The sequence below is a fragment of the Ascaphus truei genome, chromosome 1 (assembly GCF_040206685.1).
Source record: "Ascaphus truei isolate aAscTru1 chromosome 1, aAscTru1.hap1, whole genome shotgun sequence".
Classification (NCBI taxonomy): Eukaryota; Metazoa; Chordata; class Amphibia; order Anura; family Ascaphidae; genus Ascaphus; species Ascaphus truei.
This window is the reverse complement of record NC_134483.1, coordinates 202,633,780-202,657,813: the sequence shown is the minus strand read 5'-3', so window position 1 is coordinate 202,657,813 and position 24,034 is coordinate 202,633,780. Positions and strand designations below refer to the sequence as shown.

The 24,034-nt window shown below is 40.6% G+C and overlaps 1 protein-coding gene across 6 annotated transcripts in view; it reads left to right on the top strand.

The window, feature by feature from the left end:
• LOC142495174 (uncharacterized) overlaps positions 1-24,034 on the top strand; it is a 329,787-nt gene that overhangs the window by 54,495 nt on the left and 251,258 nt on the right. For all 6 annotated transcript variants that reach the window (XM_075600322.1, XM_075600301.1, XM_075600306.1 and 3 more), the window contains exon 4: positions 21,607-21,738. In XM_075600322.1, coding sequence (XP_075456437.1) covers positions 21,607-21,738 — 132 coding nt within the window. The remainder of the gene's footprint in view (positions 1-21,606; positions 21,739-24,034) is intronic.

Below are 24,034 nucleotides of genomic sequence, written 5' to 3'. Positions count from 1 at the left end.
TTGCAAAGTTCTAAGTCTGATTGAAGCCTTTATTAACCTGTACATTACCAGGAAAAGCACTCTGCATTAGAGTTGTCACAACCATTCTGCAAGCAAACAAGTTCCTTGTGTGGAAGATGCTATGGAGTGAGCCCTTAACCATTTAAATGTGGGAGGGCAACCTCCTACTTAATTGAAGCTCACCATTTAAATGTGGGAGGGGGTGAGCTTCAATTAAGTAGGAGGTTGCCCTCCCACATTTAAATGGTTAAGGGCTCACTCCATAGCATCTTCCACACAAGGAACTTGTTTGCTTGCAGAATGGTTGTGACAACTCTAATGCAGAGTGCTTTTCCTGGTAATGTACAGGTTAATAAAGGCTTCAATCAGACTTAGAACTTTGCAACTAATATTGACAGATTTACTATAAATCATTCTTCCTGTTATTACACAGGTTATTAAGAATTTATATTAGTGTTAGGGACCCCTGAATTGTGGTCTGCCGTACAGTTGGCTCAGGGGCTTACAACAATTTTGGCCAAAAATGTCAAACTAAAAGACCATTTTACTTAATAGATATTTATACATATATATTTAGGCACTGTACCGTGTATGAGTTTCACTGGATGTGCTAAAACTGAGCTCTGTCTGTGTTTTATGTTCTGTCTCTGGTTTTAAATGCATATTAATAGAACAATATATTGTGTACTGTAGATCTACTGTATCTAATATTTTAGTTATTTCGGTATATTTATATTACAACAGTATATATATTTTTTATATTGCTGCATATTAATAGAACAATATATTGTGTACTATAGATCTACACTGACGACACACTTTATTCGAGCTCGGCTAGTCCCACGAATTCGGGTATACCCGGGTGTATTGAGGTTTGTGACTGTTTTCTGCCCGAGTGCATTGAGGTATTTTCCAGGCAGGGATTGAAGCATTTTATTCCCGCTGGCTGCAATACTGCACAGTATATATATATATATACTGCATTACAATTCATGAATTTATGCCATCTGGTAGACACGCGAAGCATTGCAGCCTATTAAATCCTAATCATTATCATTTAACAGATCAGCCGCCCGTCAGCCAGGCATGAACCCAGGCTGGGAAGGCAAACGCAACGGGGCTTGTCAGAGGTGAGGAGCGGCGCATTCCAGGTATCTGCCAGGTACATACTGGGTATTTGCTCGAATAAAGTGTGTCGGTGCAGTACTGTATCTAATATTTTAGTTATTTCGGTATATTTATATTACAACAGTATATATATTTTTTATATTTTTTATATTGCTGCATATTAATAGAACAATATCTCATTGTATACTATTTTTACACCAAATGATGTGCTGTGCTTGTGGCCTACTGCACTGTAACTTACCGGATTGTTTTTCTTTACATTGTAGGGAGACAACTCTTCTGGTCGACAAAATAAGTGAGGAGAATGATGAGAAGAGTGCATTAAGGGTCAAATACACTCTGCAGGAAAATCACAGTCTGACTGTATCCGAGACCAGCATAAAGAAGATGAGACGCAGAATTGGATGGAAATATGGACGTGTGAGGTTAGTACTGGACAGTACAGGAGGTAAAAGTGTTGTTTAGAAAACTGTGCTGTACCGCTAAAATTATTTATTCCTTGTCATTACAGAGCGTACCCCATGATAAGGGACGTAAACAAAATCAAAAGAGTGGTCCAGGCCCAGGCATGGATCGACAGTGGGGGAACTTTCCAGGATTGCATCTTCACTGACGAGTCTACTGTATCGCTGGAGAGATTTGCCACCTTTGCATTCCAAAAAAAAGGTCGCATATCTATGAAGCCGCGGCCAAAACACCCCGTGAAGATGCATGTGTGGGGTGCCATCTCTAGGCGTGGACCAGGATGCATTGTCATCTTTGAAGGTAAAATATATAAAATATAATGTAGCCTTATGCACTGTACTGTACTAGTGTAGCCTTATGCACTGTACTGTACTATTGTGCAGTTTTTTGAGCACTTTTCTTGTTATAGGAATCATGAAAAAAGCTTTCTTCCAAGACAAAATTGTGCCTGAGATAGTGGAATACATCACACGTGAGTTCCCGGATGGTCACCGTTTCTACCAGGACAACGATCCGAAGAACACCGCATCAACAGCGCATATCCTTGACCGCGGTATCAACTGAGTGTAGACGCCAGCGGAGTAAGTGCGGTAACCGTGTCTCATATTTTTCCCACTGTTTTTACTGTGTACTGTATCTCTTAAACTAATTGTCCTTTTTTTCCAATGACAGATCGCCAGACTTCAATCCGATCGAAATGGTCTGGCATCAGCTGAAGGATCATATCCGAAAAGTGGTGAAACCCTCCAAAAAGGATGAGTTGGCGAAAGGCATACTGAGTTTTTGGAACGATGTACTCACCGTGGAACGCTGCAATAAATATATTGACCATATTGCGACTGTGTTGCCCATTGTGATCGCGCGTAATGGGCAAGCATCAGGAAAGTAGTACTGTACTGTAGTATTGTAAGTACAGTATGATACAGGTAAGTATGGCACAGATTTTTGAAGTGAAACTTTTTTAGTGTTACCTATTCTCATGGGGCAAAACTGGAGCGAAGGAGACGAAAATGAAACGGAAGTGACGTGACTCCCCCCCCCCCCCACCCCCCACCACGTCTGCTGTGACATGCGGCGGCGGCGATAGCCGCCGGCGCCGCTCCTAACAGCGGCCGCTCCCTCCCCCACCCCCCCAACCGCTGTGACATGCGGCGGCGGCGATAACCGCCGGCACCGCTCCTAACGGCCGCCGTTACCCCCAGACGTGCGCTGCCATGGGTATGTCAAGTTGGCTGGTGCAGAGCTTCCGGTACTGTGGGTGTACCAAGATGGCGGAAGCCCCGCAAGTCCTCCGGCTGTGAGAGGAGGAGCCGCTGCTCAGCCTCTCTCCTCCCTCTTCTATACCTACGCTTCCCCTTCCCCGAGTCCCGCTGACTGAGCGCCGCCGGTGCCGGAGGAGGAGAGGAGCCCCGGGATCATGAAGGGGATATCGCTAACGGCCCCTGCGCTGTCAGCATGTGCCGCGCATGCGCGCACAGACACGTTATCGTGCGCTCCTGGCTCCTGCAACGCGGGAAGCGGGAGGTTTGAGCGTGCCGCTTCCCACGCAGCACTGCCGGAGGGGGGGGGGCTCTTAAGCACGGTATCAGCCCCTCACATACGCCGGGCCCGGTGAGGTCGCGTCTCCGTGGGGGGGGGAGACTCAGACAGAGCCGCAGCTCCGCCTGGGGTGGGGTGGAGTCAGGAGAGAGGGGGCAGGACACAGAAAGAGAGACACACATACACTGACACACATACACTGACACACACACACACCACACACACACACACCACACACACTGACTGACACACATACTGACTGACACACATACACACACTGACTGACACACATACACACATACTGACTGACACACATACACACACACACACACTGGCTGACACACACACACTGGCTGACACACATACACACACACACACACACACTGACTGACACACATACATACACACACACACACACACACACACACACACACTGACTGACACACATACACACACTGACTCACACATACACACACACACTGACACACACACACACACACACACACACACACACACACACACACACACACACACACACACACACACACACACACACACACACACACACACATACACTGACTGACACAGATACACACACACACACTGACTGACACACATACACACACTGACTGACACACATACACACACACACACACACTGACTGATACACATACACACACACTGACACACACACACACACACTGACACACACACACACTGACACACACACACACACACACACTGACACACTGACACACATACACACTGACACGCACGCACACTGACACACATACGCACGCACACTGACTGACACACACACACGCACACTGACTGACACACATACGCACGCACACTGACTGACACACATAGCATAGCATAGCATAGCATAGCATAGCGTTCATTTGTCCTATCTCCCATTCAGCCATCAGCTTTGTTCCCACATACTGCTTAGCCATGACCCGCAATGATTTCTTTCCTGATTCTTTATTAAGTTTATGTGTGTTTTTTTAGTGTGTACTTCTCAATTGCTGCTGTTCTTACATGCAGTAACTACCTGATAGGGATTAGCGTCGCGCGACTGCCTAATTGGCGCGCTGGTTGCCATGACAACCGCTGATACTATATAAGACGCTACTGACATCAGCTGTCTATCACCCGCCCCTGATGAATCTCCGTTGAGGAGGGAAACGCGTAGGGCGTTAGCGTGGTGACGTCAGCGGAAGAGAATCAGGAAGAACTGGTAGTATTGCAACACTGTAATCGCGGTCTATGCTATTGGACTTATTTTAATGTGAATGTGTCCAGGGTTAACAGCGTCTCAAACACTCAGTGGTTTACAGGGTAGTCTGTCTCTATGCTGTGTCTCATTGTTGCGATTTGCCTGCCTATATGTAATTGACTTGTCTGACATCTGCAGTGTCTGCATATATTTACCTCGGTGAAGGCAGCTTACTGCTACATTGTTATAATCAATTAACAACCTAGGCAGCCTGCTGGGAAGCAGCAATTGGTTTGTGTTATGCGCATCTGTGCAAGAGATAGTAGCAAGCTATAGCTCTGAATTGTATTATTCTACCATTGCAATTGCCCCACAGTTTATTACAGACTCCCAGCACTGATTATATTTGGACGACTTACCCCTAACCACAACAATTGTATGATCTTTGTTATCATTCCATCAGGCAGAGTGTCTGGGAAAAGTTGTTCCCTGGTTTTTAGACTATAAATAGCTTTGCTAATTAATTTTGGTTGTTGTGTTTGTCAAATGTCATTGGGTGCAGAATCAATCCACATACCACCAACCTGTTATTGTATTGCACTAACAGTGATCTTTAATATCTAATCTGTATTTACCAACTATACACCAGTAGGATCTGTTTTGTGCTATTTATGCAATACAGGTTGGTTTGATCGGTATGCTGTACCACATGACACACAGCACACCCATAGAAGCAAAGCGCAGCTAAGTGTATATAGAAGAGACAAGTGTTGTTGTATACAGGCCCTATACTATAGGTATATTTTCTCTTTGCTGTTCTATTTTAGGCAAAGAATACTGTATTACATACCTTGGCCCACCTACCACTATTCCATTCTCTCCCGCCATTAGTACATTATATGTTGTTATTATTACTTACTTCATGTTGAGAACTTATTTTAAGAATGTTAAATAAACGCTAAGTTTTATCTGCCCAGGAGTGCATCTGTAAATGAGCATCTAGTTGATAGGTCTTGACACTAATATGTCTATACCTTTCAGCTGTTGTTAGTTACTGACACACATACACTCACTGACTGACACAGAGACATTCACACAACACAGAGAGAGAGACATACACTGACACACACACACACACACACACACACACACACACACACACACACACACACACATACACACACACACACACACACACACATACACACACACACACACACACACACACACACACACACACACACATTGACTGACACACACACACACACACACACACACACACACACACACACACACACACACACACACACACACACACACACACACACACATTGACTAACACACACTGACACACACACACACACACACACACATTGACTGACACACTGACACACACACTGACTGACACACACTCACACACACACACATGCACACACTGACTGACACACATGCACACACTGACTGACACATATGCACACACTGACTGACACACATGCACAGACTGACTGACATACATGCACACACTGACTGACACACATGCACACACTGACTGACACACATGCACACACTGACACACATGCACACACTGACCGACACACATACACACAGTGACCGACACACATACACACAGTGACCGACACAAACACACATACATACTCTCTGACTGACACACATACATACTCACTGACTGACACACATACACACACTGACTGACACATACACTGACTGACACGAGTGCCGAGCACGCGCGTTATTAGTCAATTTCTGTGACAAAAGTCAAAGAAGTTTCACTTACTATGCGCGTGCACAGCACACACAGCTTTTTTCTTTCCTAATAGTCAGAGTATACAGTAGTTCCAGTATAGACTAGTTTGACAGTACTAACTGCATACACAATGCCATAATGCCATAATACAGTATGCACCTACAGTACAGTAACTGCTCAATTTTTTTCTTTCCAGAGAGAGCAGCACCAGCCATCTGGTTACATAGTATTTAACTGTAGTCCAATGTGGAGTAGCTATACAGTACACAATGCCATAATACAGTATGCACCTAACTGCTCAATGTTTTTCTTTGTGTTCAGTCTAATCTGTTTGTACTGTCAAGTGTACAGTATATAAACAGCAGTAATGATGTACACAAAACCTCCTCTCAATGAACTACTGTACTGTACACAGAATGAGGAAGAAGATAAAGACGGAAAAAATTATATTACTATATATATTATAAATTATATATTAAATAATATTATTATAAATGTGCATTATTCATGTTTATCCATGTTTTATAAATGTTTTATAAATGTTTATCCAATTTCAATCTGCCAGAAGAACTTAATAAAGACTGCATTATGTGTTATTCATGATTATTTTTATATTTGTATTTTTTGGTTCCTGATAAAATAAAATAAATATTTATTTATATTTATTTACATTCCTGCTAATCATAATCATTGACAACAACCCCCCCCCCACACCTACAGTACACCAAAGAAAAAAAAATGACAAAACAACATGAATCAGTTAATTTATTTTTTAACTCTCAATTCTCACAATGCTGTGCAAATCAGATTTACATTTCAAATTCGAGAAGGGATTTTCCAAAGCCTCAAAGGGTTGGGGGGGGGGGAGTTCGGTGAGTCATGCGCAGTAATCAGCTAGCTCCCATCTCAAAGAGAATTACACGCAGGCGCAGTGAGGCTTTTTAGCTCGGCTAGGGATGGATTAAAAACACAATGACTAGCTTCAGAAAATTAATGACTGTAGAGGGGGGGGGGTTGGGTGGGTCATGCATCATAATAATTTGATCCCTACACCCCCAAATACAGTACATAAAAAGCACACAAATCAATCATGTGCAGTCAAACGCACAGGGACGCAGTCAAAAGCTTACAGCACAGATTGAATATCGTAATATCAAGATTGTTTTTGCAGGCTTGTGGAGAAAATGACAATTAAAAAATTATAATAACATTTTTATTTTTTTTGGTCACTCAAACATGCAGGCGCATAGAGAGGTGATGCTCTGCTAGGGACTGATTAAAAACACAATGGCAAGCGTTTTATATATATTTTTTTTTGTTCCTGGTAAAATAAATATTTATTTACATTCCTGCTAATCATAATCATTGACAACCCCCCGCCCCCACACCTACGGTTCACCAAAGAAAAAGAATGAATGACAAAACAACATGAATCAGTTAATGTTTTTTTTAACTCTCAATTCTCACAATGCTGTTCAAATCAGATTTACATATCAAATTCGAGAAGGGAGTTTCCAAAGCGTTACCGTAAACAAAGCCTCAAAGGGTTAGGGGTGGGGAGGTTGGGTGAGTCATGCGCAGTAATCAGCTAGCTCCCATCTCAAAGAGGATTACACGCAGGCGCAGTGAGGTGATTGACGCTCGGCTATGGACAGATTAAGAACACAATGTCAAGCTTCAGAAAATGAATGACTGTGGAGTTTCAAATCCTTGAGCGAGCCTTGTGTGTGTTCATGGGGGAGGGGGCTACAGGGTACAGCTGCATGAAGTTCAAAGATAATGACATACTTTAATTTCAAAAGGCAGTTCATCATAATAATACGATCCCTACACCCCCAAATACAGTACGTAAAAAGCACACAAATCCACCATGTGCAGTCAAACACAGGGTCGCAGTCAAAAGCTACAGCACAGATTGAATATTGTAATACAGTATCAAGATGGTTTTTGCAGGCTTGTGGAGAAAAAAAAATTAGAATAAAAAAAATGGGTTTTTTTTGGTCACTCACTCAAGCAAGCAGTGGTGGGCGAAGTTACAGGCGCATGCGCAGTAATCACCTGCTGTGAAGCAGGAATGTGATTGAAACCAGACACATGTTCAAAGGGAATGCTGTGGGTGAGATGTACTGCATTGTAGAGAAGATAAGAAGTTGAAATACCTTGCAGTGCAGTTAATTAAATATGTAACTGAAACTGCAGTCACCAAAATAGATAACAATGAAATGGAAATATATGGCTGGTGCTCAAAGGGTTAATATATGATATTAACGGTGTTGATCAAAAAAAGGGATTTTGATCAGAAAGGCAACCCTCTATATACAGCACTCTAATCATATATAATGTATTAATGGACATAAAGGATTGTCCAGCAGATAGTACTGTCAGAATCACCGTAGAAGTCAAAAACAATAACATTTTATTACGTCTCAATTGACCTTAAAAACACAGATGCAGTATTAAAAATCCCCATATTAATGTATCAGAGACAGCTGCCCATGTCTATGTAGTAAATCAGCACACAATGTTAAACCAGATGCTATCTTGGAGCCCCTTTAAAAAGGGTGTTTCTAGCCTTTAATTAGCTCTCATGTATATGTAAACAGAGATCCAATGATACGCATCTATATAGATATTTAGGACGTTATATTTACTCAGTTGTATTACAGAGTGTTATATAATATAATTGTCTGCTCAATAACCATAAACATGTAACAGTAGAGTGGTTTTTGTTTCATATATATATCCAAACCACCTTGTCGGTTGGTGGTGTGTGTTAATCACTAGCAGTATATGTTGCCACTGATTTCGCAAAGGACACAGCCGTGATGTACACACTACCGGAGTATATATACCATCTCTACTTAGCTCATAACATAGATATTACGATAAACAGGTAATGATTTGAGCCAGCACACTAAGCCACAGATGTACTCAGAGTCTGCAGTGATCAGTATTAGGTAATGCAGATAGTAAATAAGCCGCTACACGATACAAGCCTGCTCGTCTGCTGATGTCTGGATGCTGCCACTAGATGTGACGTCACCGCCGTGACGCACTACGTTCCCCGACGTACGTTTCACGTGTTACACACGCTTCATCAGGGAGAGGAGGGATAGGAATATGATCCTGTCGGTGAGTCTTAAATACACCTTTTAGGTACATCCCCCAACCAAAATAGGCGGGGTCTGACCCAAAAGGGGCTGTCCGGTCCACAAGGAGAGTGGAGTCAGGACTATAACAGTGTCCCTGGATATGATTTACCCTACGACTTCAGACCTTAAGTGGTTGAAGTTGGCGCAGGAAGCAAGGATATATTAGTCCGTTGATAGACTATATGTGGATTATAATAAATATAATAAAGAGTGTATGTGTGTATAATTATTGTGTGCAGTTATTTGGATGGATAACCTCAGTTAAGTATAGGTATGTAGGAGTGTCCTAAAATATATAAGACCTGCCCATAATGGTCAATGCAGGTCAAATTAATGCAGAAGTGTATACTTATATGTGATATGTGTAATGTACAGGTGTAGGATTGAATAATGTTGTCATATATAAATAAATGGACCAACTAAAATAAAATATTAAATAAATTAAATTAGGTTACACTGTGAGGTGTGGATAAATACTAAAATTAAAATAAAATTTATAAATGATAATTGACAATTAAATAAAAAATGTGGTGTAATTGTGTAGGAGTGTATACTCAAATATATAAGGCCTGCCCATAATGGTCAATGCAGGTCATATTTAGTGTTAGGTTTAGATAATATGTGATAAGTATAATGTACAGGTGTAGGATTGGGTGATGTGTCCATTATCTCAATTTTAGATAAACCTACTAATATAAATAAACACCTAATAAAACTTATAAATGATGAATAAAAATGTGAATGATGTGGTGTAGTTGTGTAGGAATGTGTACTGAAATATATAGGATTATTACCTGCATTGACAATTATGGGTAGGTCCTATATATTTCAGTACACATTCCTACACAACTACACCACATCATTCACATTTTTATTCATCATTTATAAGTTTTATTAGGTGTTTATTTATATTAGTAGGTTTATCTAAAATTGAGATAATGGACACATCACCCAATCCTACACCTGTACATTACACTTATCACATATTATCTAAACCTAACACTAAATATGACCTACATTGACCATTATGGGCAGGTCTTATATATTTGAGTATATAAATCATTACCTGTTTATCGTAATATCTATGTTATGAGCTAAGTAGAGATGGTATATATACTCCGGTAGTGTGTACATCACGGCTGTGTCCTTTGCGAAATCAGTGGAAAACATATACTGCTAGTGATTAACACACACCACCAACCGACAAGGTGGTTTGGCTATATATATGAAACAAAAACTACTCTACTGTTACATGTTTATGGTTATTGAGCAGACAATTATATTATATAACACTCTGTAATACAACTGAGTAAATATAACGTCCTAAATATCTATATAGATGCGTATCATTGGATCTCTGTTTACATATACATGAGAGCTAATTAAAGGCTAGAAACACCCTTTTTAAAGGGGTTCCAAGATAGCATCTGATTTAACATTGTGTGCTGATTTACTACATAGACATGGGCAGCTGTCTCTGATACAATACTAGCCCTCTCTACAGCTTTTTCACTGTATACTTATAGCTCTGGATGATTGGATATTACTAATTAAATAGTTTGATCTATAATACTTACCTGAACATACATTAATATCCATTATAGCCACATTAATATGGGGATTTTTAATACTGCATCTGTGTTTTTAAGGTCAATTGAGACGTAATAAAATGTTATTGTTTTTGACTTCTACGGTGATTCTGACAGTACTATCTGCTGGACAATCCTTTATGTCCATTAATACATTATATATGATTAGAGTGCTGTATATAGAGGGTTGCCTTTCTGATCAAAATCCCTTTTTTTGATCAACACCGTTAATATAGTGCAGTTAATTATCCTGAGCGAGGGGAGAGTGCTGTATATGCCGAAAGGTGACACTGTTACAGTACAGTACACGCCTATGCGTTTCAACAATTTTCAAATGAGACATACTATACAGTACAGCACTGCAAATGCATGTACTTTAAATATGCAAATTTAGAATTACTGCGCGCGCACACACAGACTGTGTACTGACGTAGGTTGAACCGCGAAGGTATTAGACTTCCAAGACAACAGCTCGCAAACGCCCCCCTGAGTTTTTACACGGCATTGCAGTATTGCAGACAGCGAGAATAAAATGCTAATATCACGAGCGCTAAAATAACGCAATTCACTCCGGACAAAAAAAAAAAAAAAAGACGCACTTGACCGAGATAATCTGAGAGCCGCGGATCTAGCCGATTTAGACTCAGGTCGGCCGCCACTATAGAGGCCTCTCTCTCCGCATTCAGTCCTCCACGGGGGCTGCTTGTGAGTTTTCTGAGGGAGATTCCTTTGCTGGTTAGCTCTCCGAGCAACGGAGCTCCTACACCGGGCAACTGAACCTCCTGGCTGTCAGCACGTCTCCAATGACGTGCCACGGGTGACGTTAGGTCCTCCATAGGAGCTGCTCGTAGCAACTCTACGGGAGAGTCCTCTGCTGGTTCTCTCTCTGTGCTACGAAGTTCCTGCACCGGATAGGGGAACCCTCAGCTTTTCGGCACGCCTCCAATGCAGGAACCCCGTATCACAGAGAGAACTCACGAGCAGCCCTCGTGGAGGATGAATGCGGAGAGGAATGCCTCTACAGCTGCTTCGGAAGTTTTGCCCCCAGCTATCCTTCTACCATCGGGTTGATTCAGACCGTGCAGCGGCAGATCGTGGATCCATCCTCGGTTTTTAAACCCACTGCTTTTACCATTTTTGTACGTGCATCCCTTACCTTTTACATACAATACAATTATTAACATACTGCACGATGAGAGTTTTTGTGCTTTGTGTCACCTCTCTGTCTAGATTTGGTGCCCTGTCATCCATTTTGATATAGCAGCAGACTCTCCATTATTCCCAAAGGGAAGGTTATATTCCAATTATTTATTGCACTTTGTTTTTAAATTGTTTTTCACATATGATTATTAGCCTCATTTGCACCTCACTATAAATTAATTTTATTCACTCCTCAATTGGTATATCAGTTCACTATTTAAATGGTATACATATTTAGGGGGCTATGTGCACAGCAGTGATAAGTGCTTTTAAGTGAGATATAAACCCATTATAGCATGTTACTGCACTGTTATCACTGCTTTGTGAATCTCACAGCAGGCAGTATCACACTCTAAAGCCATTTATCTCACTTAAAAGCATGTATCACTGCTTTGTGCATAGTCTCGCAGAAAACCCACTTACCACTGCCTTGTGAATAGGCCCCAATGTGCGCTTTTTGCTTTGTGTTTTTGCTTTCCCTGGCTGTGCTGTTTTTTCTGTATTGCTGCTTTTTTTGATACATTATAGAAGAAACTTGGAGAGATCAAAAGCAAAACGTAAGTCCTTCATTTACTTTGATTTACCTTTTTAGTGCTGATCCAGTTTGGTTTTTGTATGGGTATACATTTTGAGCATGTGTACGGTAGGATGCTCCAAACTGTCTCCTGAGTATTTTCCATGCGGCCCATGTGTTTTTTATCAGAGGGTTATCTTTGGCTGCTATAGGTAATTTCGACTACGTTTGATGTAACACCCCCAGCAGACTCCAAGGGGGCACTCTGCTTTTCTAGTACAATATAAGAATATTGGTTGTACCCCATTAATCTAGTCTCCTATATATTTCGCGATACAGGTCAGATTATATTTCCTTAAATCGGGTAGGTTTAGGCCTCCCATTTCCTTTGTTAAATGTAGTTTTTTCAGAGCAATTCTTTTTTTGCTTTTTTCCCAAATACATTTACTGATTGCTTAGGCTGAGTCCATAGAGACTTCAGGCGCGTGGAGGCTGAGGAAAAGCAGGTGCTTTCCCTGGCCTTAGTTCACGCGCCGCCCGGGGGGCGGGCCAGTGATGTCACGGAGCTGGTTCGCCCTCATTGGGCGAACCGCTCACGTGACCGGCCCTGCGCTTCCGTGAGCGATTAAACTAAAAAAAATTTGTCAGCTACGCTTCTGCACGCCTGCGGAAGCGTGTGCGAGCCCCTGCTAAAGCCGCTCTCATTGCGGCTGCAGGGGCTCACTGCCAAGCGTGAGCGCGGATCAGCGCGGGTCATCACCTAAGCGCTGACCATGCCCCGCGGCCTTATTCAGTATCCGAATGCTTCAATAGGATCGGCAGCATCTGCATAGGGTGTATCAGTCTGGTAAAGCTAATCATTTTGACCAGCTGGCATTTGCCTGCAAGGCTTAAAGGTTGGTTCTGCCAATTTTCTAACTCTCTCGTCATCTTGGAAAATATTGTGCTAAAGTTATTTCTGTACAGCTGTTTTACTGTAGTTCCGAGTCAGTACAATATATACTCCCAAGTATTTAAGTGGCTTTCTGGTAAACTTAAATGGGCACTCAAACCTCCACTCACCCTTATTTCTGTTTGCCAGTAATAATATGTCTGTTTTGGATGCATTTTTTTAAATCCCTAAAAAAATAAATGTATTGCCACCTTAGGGTTTGCCACCATTATCAGAAAATCATCTGCATACAAGGCTGTTGTAGTTTCTTTTCCCCCAATTTTGATACCTTTAAACTCCTCCATATTCTTGAAATATTCGGCCGGTGACTCAATAGCAATATTAAACGGCAAAGGCGATAATGGACAGCCTTGTCTTATGCCTCTGAATAAGATGATCTCATCTGACAGTAATCCTGTCGCCATTATTTTTGTTTTGGGGTCATTGTACATGGCTCTAATGGCACGAAGAAAAGTCTCTGTGATTCCCATTTTTAAAATATTTAATAGGTACTCCCATTTAACATTATCAAAAGCCTTTTTGGCTTATTATACTTATTATTTTGCAAATTGGTTTTAGTAGGAATTGGGTTTCTTCCCTCTTTATGAATTATTTTAATCTTATGCTCTATTTCCTCATCAGTAATTGGTGCATTTAATATCTGCTGCTCGTCTCTAGTTAGCTGTGAGAGCATAATTTTCTCCAAAAAGTTATTTTGGGCTATTTCCTCTCTATTACTTTTACTATATTTTTTTTGTAGAAATCTTGAAACACCATATTTATTTCCTTAGGGTCAGTTGTAATTTCTCCTGGGGTTTTCCGGATTCTTGGAATATGGCCTTATTTCCAAATTTATAGAAATTCCCATCCCTAAAGTGCATTTTCTTTTGTTCATTTCTATGGAGCATATACCCTTTGCTACCATTAGAGGATTAGACTTATGCATTATTGTATATACACGTTCCATTTGTTGTATTGTGCGCTACTCTGACTCTACCTACAGGGTTATTTAGCTATTTGGTAGCTCCAATAGGGACCTCACTTTTTGACCTATATACTACCATTACCGTAGTGATTTCCCCTATACATTCTGTCGCTACCCTCTCCCACCCGCTCCCCTCTAAGGGTTTTTTTAATACTCATTGTTTTTACATTTATTTGAATATCACTTGTCTCTCGGCGATCATTTACTAAAAGTTTTTTATTTTTTGTATTTTAACTGTGGATGTCACCATTATATATTTTTTGATAATGTGGCATATTTTCTGTGTGGATATATGGTCATTTACTGACCACCTATCATACTGTAGACATTAGTCTTTCAGTGGATATTTGTATCCTCTTGTATATACTTTATTCATCATCTGGGACCTTTCTGTCTGGTCCATACTGCGGATACTTATATCCTTTCAGATACTTACCTTACTTGGATGTTACGAGATCTGGACATACGTTCGTTTATTTTTCCTTATATTGAGTGATACTATTGACCTATCACAAGACACTATTCAACATGTATATGGTTGTTAGGATTAGCTAAATAGTTGTCTTCAACGTGACACTTTTTAGCGCTTAGATTGTATTGTATTGTATGTCTTTATTTATATAGCGCCATTAATGTACATAGCGCTTCACAGTAGTAATACACATGGTATTCAAATAAATAACAGATAATATAAATAACAGATCATGGGAATAAGTGCTTTAGACATAAAAGTAACATTAAGGAAGAGGAGTCCTTGCCCCGAGGAGCTTACAGTCTAGATTCACTAGAACGCATACTCTCTGTCTTGATCTTTCATACAAGTTTGGTATCTACCATTTTGCCTTGAGTGCAATTAATAGGGGACTTTTGTGACCTCTGTCCACTTTTTTTCTGTTAACATAGCCATTTTCCCCGTGCACCAGGCTTACTTTACCATATTTATTTTTTCTATGTGGTATTATGGTTTGAGCAGTGTCCCACCTCTCTTTTTTTCTACATCCTTTCTATGGAGCCAGATTTCGCACATATCCTTGGATCTCATATACCTCACCCTGTTTTCTATCATAGGTCTTTGTTTAAACTTGCAAAACCTTCTGATTCATTCTTCACTAGCTTTGCCAAATTGCAGATAATTGTCATTCCTTAGTGTTTACATATGCTATAATTTGGCCCCTCGAGACTGCCTTGCCAGTTTCCCAATACAGTCTGCCCTCCCGACACTGTCCAGCATTTGTGTACTTAAAGCTTAGCCAATTATTTAGGAGAAATGCTCTAAATTCTTCATTGTTATACAAATTAGATGGGAATCTCCAAATTCTATCCCTGTGTCTTTTTGTCCCACACTAATATATACCCAATAGCAAAGCAGAGGAATAAACCTCAAAGCCCGACGCTACTAACCTGGAAGACAGCGTGTATCACGCGCAGGCTGAATTAACCCTAAACATACCGGAGCCAACCCCATGAGTGTAGAAACGCTGTAGCTGTAATAAGGAAGTCCTTAGATCACATAGAATGGGAAACAGCTGGAAGCGATGAACCCTTGGTCCCCCTAAGGGAACCGACAGACCCTCGCATATACCAGGTAACCCTTAGTGATAAATCAGCAGCAAACAGTCAATGGACGGCGTAATCACAATCCAGAATCCAGGTCCATTTCATTACGTGACTTTCTTTTGTATTCTATTATGTTTCTTCTCACCCACAATTATTTTTCTTTTGATCACAGTTTTATCTTCAGACACGGGGTACTGCTATGGGGACGTCTTTTGCCCCCTCTTATGCTAATTTGTTTATGGGACTTTGGGAATCCGCACACATTTTCGGTGCTGATAATTCTTTACGTCATCAGATTATTTTTTATAAACGGTACATTGACGATTTGATTATGATTTGGGATGGGGATTCATTATCTTTGCACACTTTCATTCAAACACTTAATATTAATTCTTTAAATCTTAAATTTACATATGAGGAACACATGAATCACATTAATTATTTAGATATCACTTTATTTATTGACACGACAGGCACTATTCAAACGGACATCTTTAGAAAGCCTAATTCACAGAATACATTATTGGAAGCAGACAGTAGTCACTCTAAATCATTGATTCGGAGTATACCCAAGGCTCAATTTCTTCGCCTGAGGCGACTTTGTTCAAATGATGATTTATTTGAGCAACAAGCAGAGGAATTAAAAAACAGATTTGTCCAAAGAAAATATAATCATATTGACATTGAGGAAGCATATATGTGTGCTAAATCTACAAACAGGATAGATTTGTTATCAAAGTCGTCTGTGAGGTTTAAGAAAGATCATGAATTGAATGGGGAGACGTCTCCTCTATTTGTCACTCAGTTTAGTCGGCAGGCTGAACAGATACGTTCTATCATTTATAAACATTGGGGGATCCTTACTCTTGATAAAGACCTATACAGTACAGTTAACCAGGGTCCAGCCATTACCTTTAGGAAATCCAAATCCTTATCAAATTATCTCTCTCCAAGTTTGTTTAACTCTATGGAGCCAAAAAAATCTGATAAGATTAAAGGTTTCTTTAAATGTGGAAAATGTTGTATTTGTTGCTATGCGAAACCCATCAAAATCCATTAAGACTATTCTAGAAGGAATTATAGGAACCCATCCTTTATTAATTGTGACTCACAATTTGCTATATACTATCTTACTTGCGGCTGTGGCCAATGTTATGTGGGCCGTACCATACGTCCTGTTAAAAACAGAATTATGGATCACATTCGTTCCATAAAAAGAAAAGATTTAATGTTAACCAGTTTCTAAACATTTTACTGATTGTCCTTCAGGCAGTCTATCAAACTTTCAATTTTCAGTTTTTGAACTAGTGTCTATGCCCGTGAGAGGGGGTGATAGATTAAAGCTTCTCAACCAGCGTGAGATGTTTTGGATCCACTCTTTGGATACATTATTCCCTGCAGGAATTAATACAGAATGGGATTTAAAACCCCCCAAAAATTTGCTTGCTATGCCTCTGCTTTATGATATTATTGACTGATTGTTTGATCATTAAGATATTTACTAATTTTCTTGATCTGCTTTTCATATGATCATATAAGATATATTTTTGTCTGATAGTTCCTTTTGGCTTTCATTTTTAATTTTTTCATTTTTTTCAATTTTTTTCATTTGTTTTTCATTTGTTTCTTAGCATAATATGTTTCATACATGTGTTCTGATCATTTCAAATTCTGGCAGATTTATTACATAAAATCAAATTTATTATGTCTTGAGTGGAGATTGATATGATATATTGTTCATATTCTGCTATATTGCATCAAGTTAACAGGTTAATGAGTTATGTATATATTGACTGTTTATTATAGATTTGGACATATGTATTTCTATGCTTCCACAGATGATATATATGTGTTATTGATTTTTTTGTATGTTGCTGGTCTTTTTTATTGCATTTTTACCTGTTTATTATCTCTTTGTGAATCTCTTTCCTCTGAGCATTACACCCCTTTCCTGTGTTTTGTTTTCACAGGGGATTTGTGTCCTGGGGGTTTGTTTTCACCTGGGCATAGGTAAGCGGTGCTTTTGAGGGTGTAGACCATATAAGAGTTTGATTAAGACCATTGAAACTACTCTTTGATAAAGCGCACCATGCGAGAAACGCGTTAGAGGTTTCTCTTTTAAATAGTTTATGCCCCATTAAATTTTTGTTATTTTTTCATTTGGCCTCCAGTTCTCGTTTTTTCATTGCTGTGCTCCTAGTTTTTTCTCCTGTTTACCTAATATCTACCCACGCTGGTGCATGATCAGATATAATTATGTCCTTAATTTTTGTGTTTGTAATCTTCCCCACGATCTGTCTCTTTGCAAAGACGTAGTCTATCCTAGAGAATATATTGTGGGTGTGTGAGAAGAACGTGTATTCCTTTTCTGTGGGATTAAACACTCTCCAGCAATCCTCTAATCCTAGTGTCAATAAACATCTTTGTCCCTTTTTGAGCTGCTTTTAATTTCTCTGTCCTTTGTGCCTGTTGTGATTTATCTAAGAATGGGCCAACCACTAGATTAAAGTCCCCCCGCCCCTACTATTACATTATTATTTTTCTCGTTCAGCAACATGTCAGCCAAATTTAGCAGAAAGGCTTGGTCATATTCATTGAGCCCATATATTTATTATAAAATTATAAATATTTAACTCCTCATTATGTACTTTAATCAGACATTTGACGATGCATCCTTCTGCATCCCCTCCATGGAGATATTATTTCATACGGCAGGTATTTATTTATTAGGATAGCCACACCACTTTTTTTTGCCTTGGCTGGAGAGAAAATACACTTGCCTACCCAGTGCCATTGGAGTTTTATTACTCTCTTCTGCATTCAGATGTGTCTCTTGAATTGATGCAATCTCAGTTTTCAGTCGTTTGAGATATATCAGGATTTTTTTACGCTTAATAGGGAAATTGACTTCCTTAACATTCAACGTTGTTACTCTAAAGCAGTGATTCCCAACCTTTTTTGTTTGGAGGAACCCTTTAAGTATTTTGTAACATTTCGGGGAACCCCTATCTGAATGACACATGTTCGACAGGGGTAAATCACAAAATAAACGTGTAAAGCAGTAGGAATAATAAATAATTATTAACTCATACTTTTGAATAAACAGTGTGTATATATTTTGTAATGATTTTGGTTTAAACATCACACCCCCCCCTGCATCTCACCCCCCCCCCTGCATCTCACATCACCCCCCCCCCCCCTGCATCTCACATCATCCCCCACGGATCGATCAATCTCTCTCTCTCCTGTCTTTCTCGCTCTCTCTCTCTCTCTTTCGCTCTCTCGGTCTCTCTCTCGCCCGGTCTCTCTCTCTCGCTCTCTCTCTCTCATTCTTTTTTTTTTGTTAGCTCCAGGACTTCCTTCTGAGTTTCTCCTAGGTCATCCTCTAGGTCCCCTATCCTGGTCTCAGCCTCTCCTATTCCTGTGTTTTGCAAGAAGAGCTCACCTTTGAAGTCTTCCAAAGATTTTTGCAGTTCATCAAACTTTTTGTTGATTGCAGGCATCAGCTCCCTTGCCAATGCTTTGGCCAAATCAGCATGTTCATTTAGGATTTCTGTGCGGGAGATCTCCTGCTCCTGCTCAGCCTCACCCTGTTCCTTTGCCCTGCATGCATACGCCATCTTGGGAGAGTCTTTTTTAGTCTGGGGCTTCTCCGCTCTCTGCTGCTTCGTTGCCATGGAGGATCTTCTGGTAACTTGCTTGTCCATTAGCCGCTCTGCTTCTGACACTGCTCGCGGGAGATTATTGATTTTTTAAAATGAATTTCTCCACGAATATGCTGCGTGTGGGGTGCGGGCGCTCCAGAGCCCAGTGCCTTGCGTCTGCTGCCTCTGGCGCCATACCGGAAAGTCCAGTATCGCTCTTCTAAATGTAACTTTGGTTGAACTTGATGGACATATGTCTTTTTCAACCTCATTTACTATGTAACTATGACAAAGACAGGACTCTTTGACAAAGGGCTTAGCCCGAAACGCGTCAGAGTGGGTGGTTGCTCCTTTTATGGTTTCTCCCCTTGTCGCTCAATAAAGTAGTTTTTAACCTATGGTGTGCTGGTTCCTGCTGTTTGACCCTGCGCTGTGCTCCACTTCCCTCCCCAGAGGCTGTTTTTTCCTACTATGTAACTATGTAAGACAAATCAAAGAAATACAAATGCATTTATAAACCTGGTGTACTTACTACCCTTTGCGGTTAACTTCACTGCATCAAACTGCAATTTACATTACTATAAAATAATACAATACATGGGCATCAGGACGCAATTTGTAGAACTCCAAGAGAAGATACACAACACACATAATAATGGTTTCTATTAAATGTTATAATTTCCCCCTTTTCTCTGCATCACAACCCCGTCATGTATGAGGTGACATAATCCTCCCTGGTGAACAGTCAATGGCATGTGAAAGAAACGTAGGAGTCTATGCATTAAAGCACAGTTTTGACATACTATAAATGTTGTGCTCCAATGTGCATCATACAGTGTGTAATAAGCGTGTTGCGCTAGTTTCTACGTCTCGCTCCATAGAGGCGCAAAATGTTATCATGTATTGTTCCCTATCTCCAACTTTTGGCACTGCACAAAGCACAAGCTAACACACGGGGCACCAACTGGAGCAAAAACCTTGATATATTGGCGCTAAGAGGCGCAACACAAAAACGTTGCGCTTTGCTCCAATTTTGCTCCAAAAGTCCATTGTACATAGAGTTAACCTTCAAGTTTCCTACTTTCAAATCAGCTTCAAGAAGAAAATAGTGCAGTGCATCAGAGCACACAATATTGTGTTGATGCAAGACCACCATGAATGGACGTGGGGATAAGCCATTTATTAGCCTTTCTTTGTTTATTCACTAAAAAAAAAAAAGACAATACGGCCCATTCTTTCTTTGTCCTTCAACGACAAGGATGTGGATAAGGACTTTCATAATCCATAATTACAAAATAATTAAAGTAAACATTGATGTACAGATATCATATTGTTGAATGACTTAATGTCCTGTGAACTTCACAGATACCAAGATCTTTGGCTGCTATACTGTACGTCTTCAATTTAGTCAAACTTTAGATGATGATTGAGGGAGATATTTATTTTTTGGGGACTTCAAACTAAACCAAGCTAACCCCAAATGTGTTGGTGAAGCGAGGTACGAGTAGTGAAGAGGATTCCGCAATAATCCACAATTTCCACTTTTTCCATTATGCTGACAGAAGCGTTATAAAAATGAGAGCGTGAATATAAAGTGGATGTTGTAATACTGTACCTGTGTAAAGAACTGGCGCACACACATTTTTGTGCGACTTGTACACACGTGTACTTAAACTTCAGTGCGAGAGTTCATGTATTTATGGGGTATATTCAATAAAGAACAATACATACTTCTAGGGGCAATAAAAAACATGGAATCTTCTGGGAATAATAGTGACGGACTTACACTAGCAGCACTTAATACATTGTAAGCTTGTCCAAAAGGAATGTACAAAGTGATTTAAAAATGAGATCTTCGGAAATGTTTGTTCTTTAGATTCATGCCTTCTACAGTTTGAGCATACATTTTTCTTTTTAGCTTGCAAAGTGTGAGGGAACAATCCTAGACCCGACTGAGGATGCGGCCTGCGTAGAAGAAAACCTAAACGTAGTCGAGATCACAGCAGACGATGAGATACCGAGTGAGGAGACCATTGAAGCCAAAAAACAGGTATGTTTTGCAACTGGTAAGTAACCTACAGGAGAAGAAGAAATTACTCAAGTTAGCTTGTGTGTAGCAACTCCCATTAAAAGCACTAGGAAAGCAGGTGGAGAAAACAGAACAGCTTAGTATTATTAATTAATTAATAAATATATATATATTTATATGTATTATTAATGACAGCCTTGCCAAATGTGTGCTTAAGACAAAATTATGAAGTTTAATCAGGGTTGCAAAAAAAAAAAATATTTGGCTTGCCTCAGGCTATTTTTGTTCTGTTTCCTGTTAAACATTCTCATACATATTCCAAATAAACGAGGTACTCTAATGACGGCCTTTAGTTTACCCTACCAGCACTTGCGCCTCATAAACTACATGGTAATAAGACAGAAGTTGATAAAATGGCAAATTATGTTTCTGTGTCTCACTCAGGGGTCTTCCCCTAGTGCAGGGGTGGCCAACTCCAGTCCTCAGGAGCCACAAACAAGTCAGGTTTTCAGGATATTCCTGCTTCAGCACAGGTGGCTCAATCAGTGGCTCACTCAATGACTAAGCCACTGATTGAGCCGCCTATGCTGAAGCTGAGATATCCTGAAAACCTGACTTGTTGGTGGCCCCTGAGGACTGGAGTTGGCCAGTTTTTTTGTGGGGAGCAATAGAGAAGAAAGAGGAGTCCTATTTTACTAGAGTCCCAAATACCTCTCATCTTTATACAACACTTGATGAAATACCCGTGCACAAAAAGAAACACGCTTAAGATCTGCAATATATGTTAATTTGAGTAAGTATGCAAAGTATACTCAAGTGATTGAAATTTGCATATATCCCAGGTAATTTAGGTTTGTTCCTTTTAGGGCACCGGTGTGTCTCCACGTATGTGAGGACTCGGGGGTCACGTCGGTCGCAGCGTGACCTCCCCTCACCTCTGTCCGCTCCCGCGGCTGTGCGACTCCCTCCTCGCCCGGCCTCCCTGCTGAGGGGACTTCCCCGTCCTCCCCGTCGGGCTGCTGCTGCCCCGCGCGGGGCTGGTGCTCGGCTGCCTGCCGTTGCTTCTGCGCGCGCATCCCCTGCTGTTACGGAACACATTCCAGCGCCAGCTAATTTACTCACTGCTCTTGCAGTGAGGCCACACCTCCCTCCCACACGCTGGTTACTAGTTAACCCTAAACCTTATCACCTGGCAGCGTATTATGGAAACCAATATGGAAAATAGCTGAAGCGCTCAAATGCAGGTATATCTCAAAATGATAATAAGCCAGACCACTGTACCAGGGTACTAACAATTGATATAGTACCTATTGTGTCATATAATGGGTACTATCCTCCTGAAGACAGGTGGTGTGTGGTGCAACCCACTTACCATCAGTCTCATTGGCAGGTTCCCCTGAAAATTATAGAAGTACTCACATCCTGGTAGGGCAGGCAGGCAGGCTGTGCAGCTACTCAATGCAATACAGGGAAAAGGGAGACCAAAAAGCGCACCAGCACAAACGGAGCAGGAAGAACCCAGGACAAAAAATGATTAAAAGGGCACTTTAATGTGACAAAAGACCCATCCAACGCGTTTCGAACGTCACAGCGTTCTTTTTCAAGGATAAAACACAATGTGATAACATCCATTATATACCCTCTTACCTGTGGGCCGTTTCGCGCCAAAAATCGGAACCTGATGACGTCATAACAGAGCGACTCAGTGCCGATCTAAGGGCAAAAGGAAGTACCAAAGGCAGTGTGGCCATCTTGGATGTGGGCAAACATAGGAACACAATAACAAAGCTTTATTGACCATTCCAGCAGAACAAAATACATTGCTGCTAACTGGACAAGCATATTTAAACGAAATAAAGTTATATTAAACTAAACTAATGCTTAATAAAGGGTACTATTATATCAAGAAAAAACATGAACAAGGTGGATTAAAAAACTAGCTGTGTTGCAACTAAGTTATATACAGAAAAAAAGTTAAAAATAAAAACCTCTTTAAATTTACTTTTCTTGCACCTTTTTTTAATCATGTCTAGAGGTTTTTATTTTTAACGGCCCACAGGTAAGAGGGTATATAATGGATGTTATCACATTGTGTTTTATCCTTGAAAAAGAACGCTGTGACGTTCGAAACGCGTTGGATGGGTCTTTTGTCACATTAAAGTGCCCTTTTAATCATTTTTTGTCCTGGGTTCTTCCTGCTCCGTTTGTGCTGGTGCGCTTTTTGGTCTCCCTTTTCCCTCCCACACGCTGGTTACTAGTTAACCCTAAACCTTATCACCTGGCAGCGTATTATGGAAACCAATCCTGGACTGCTCCT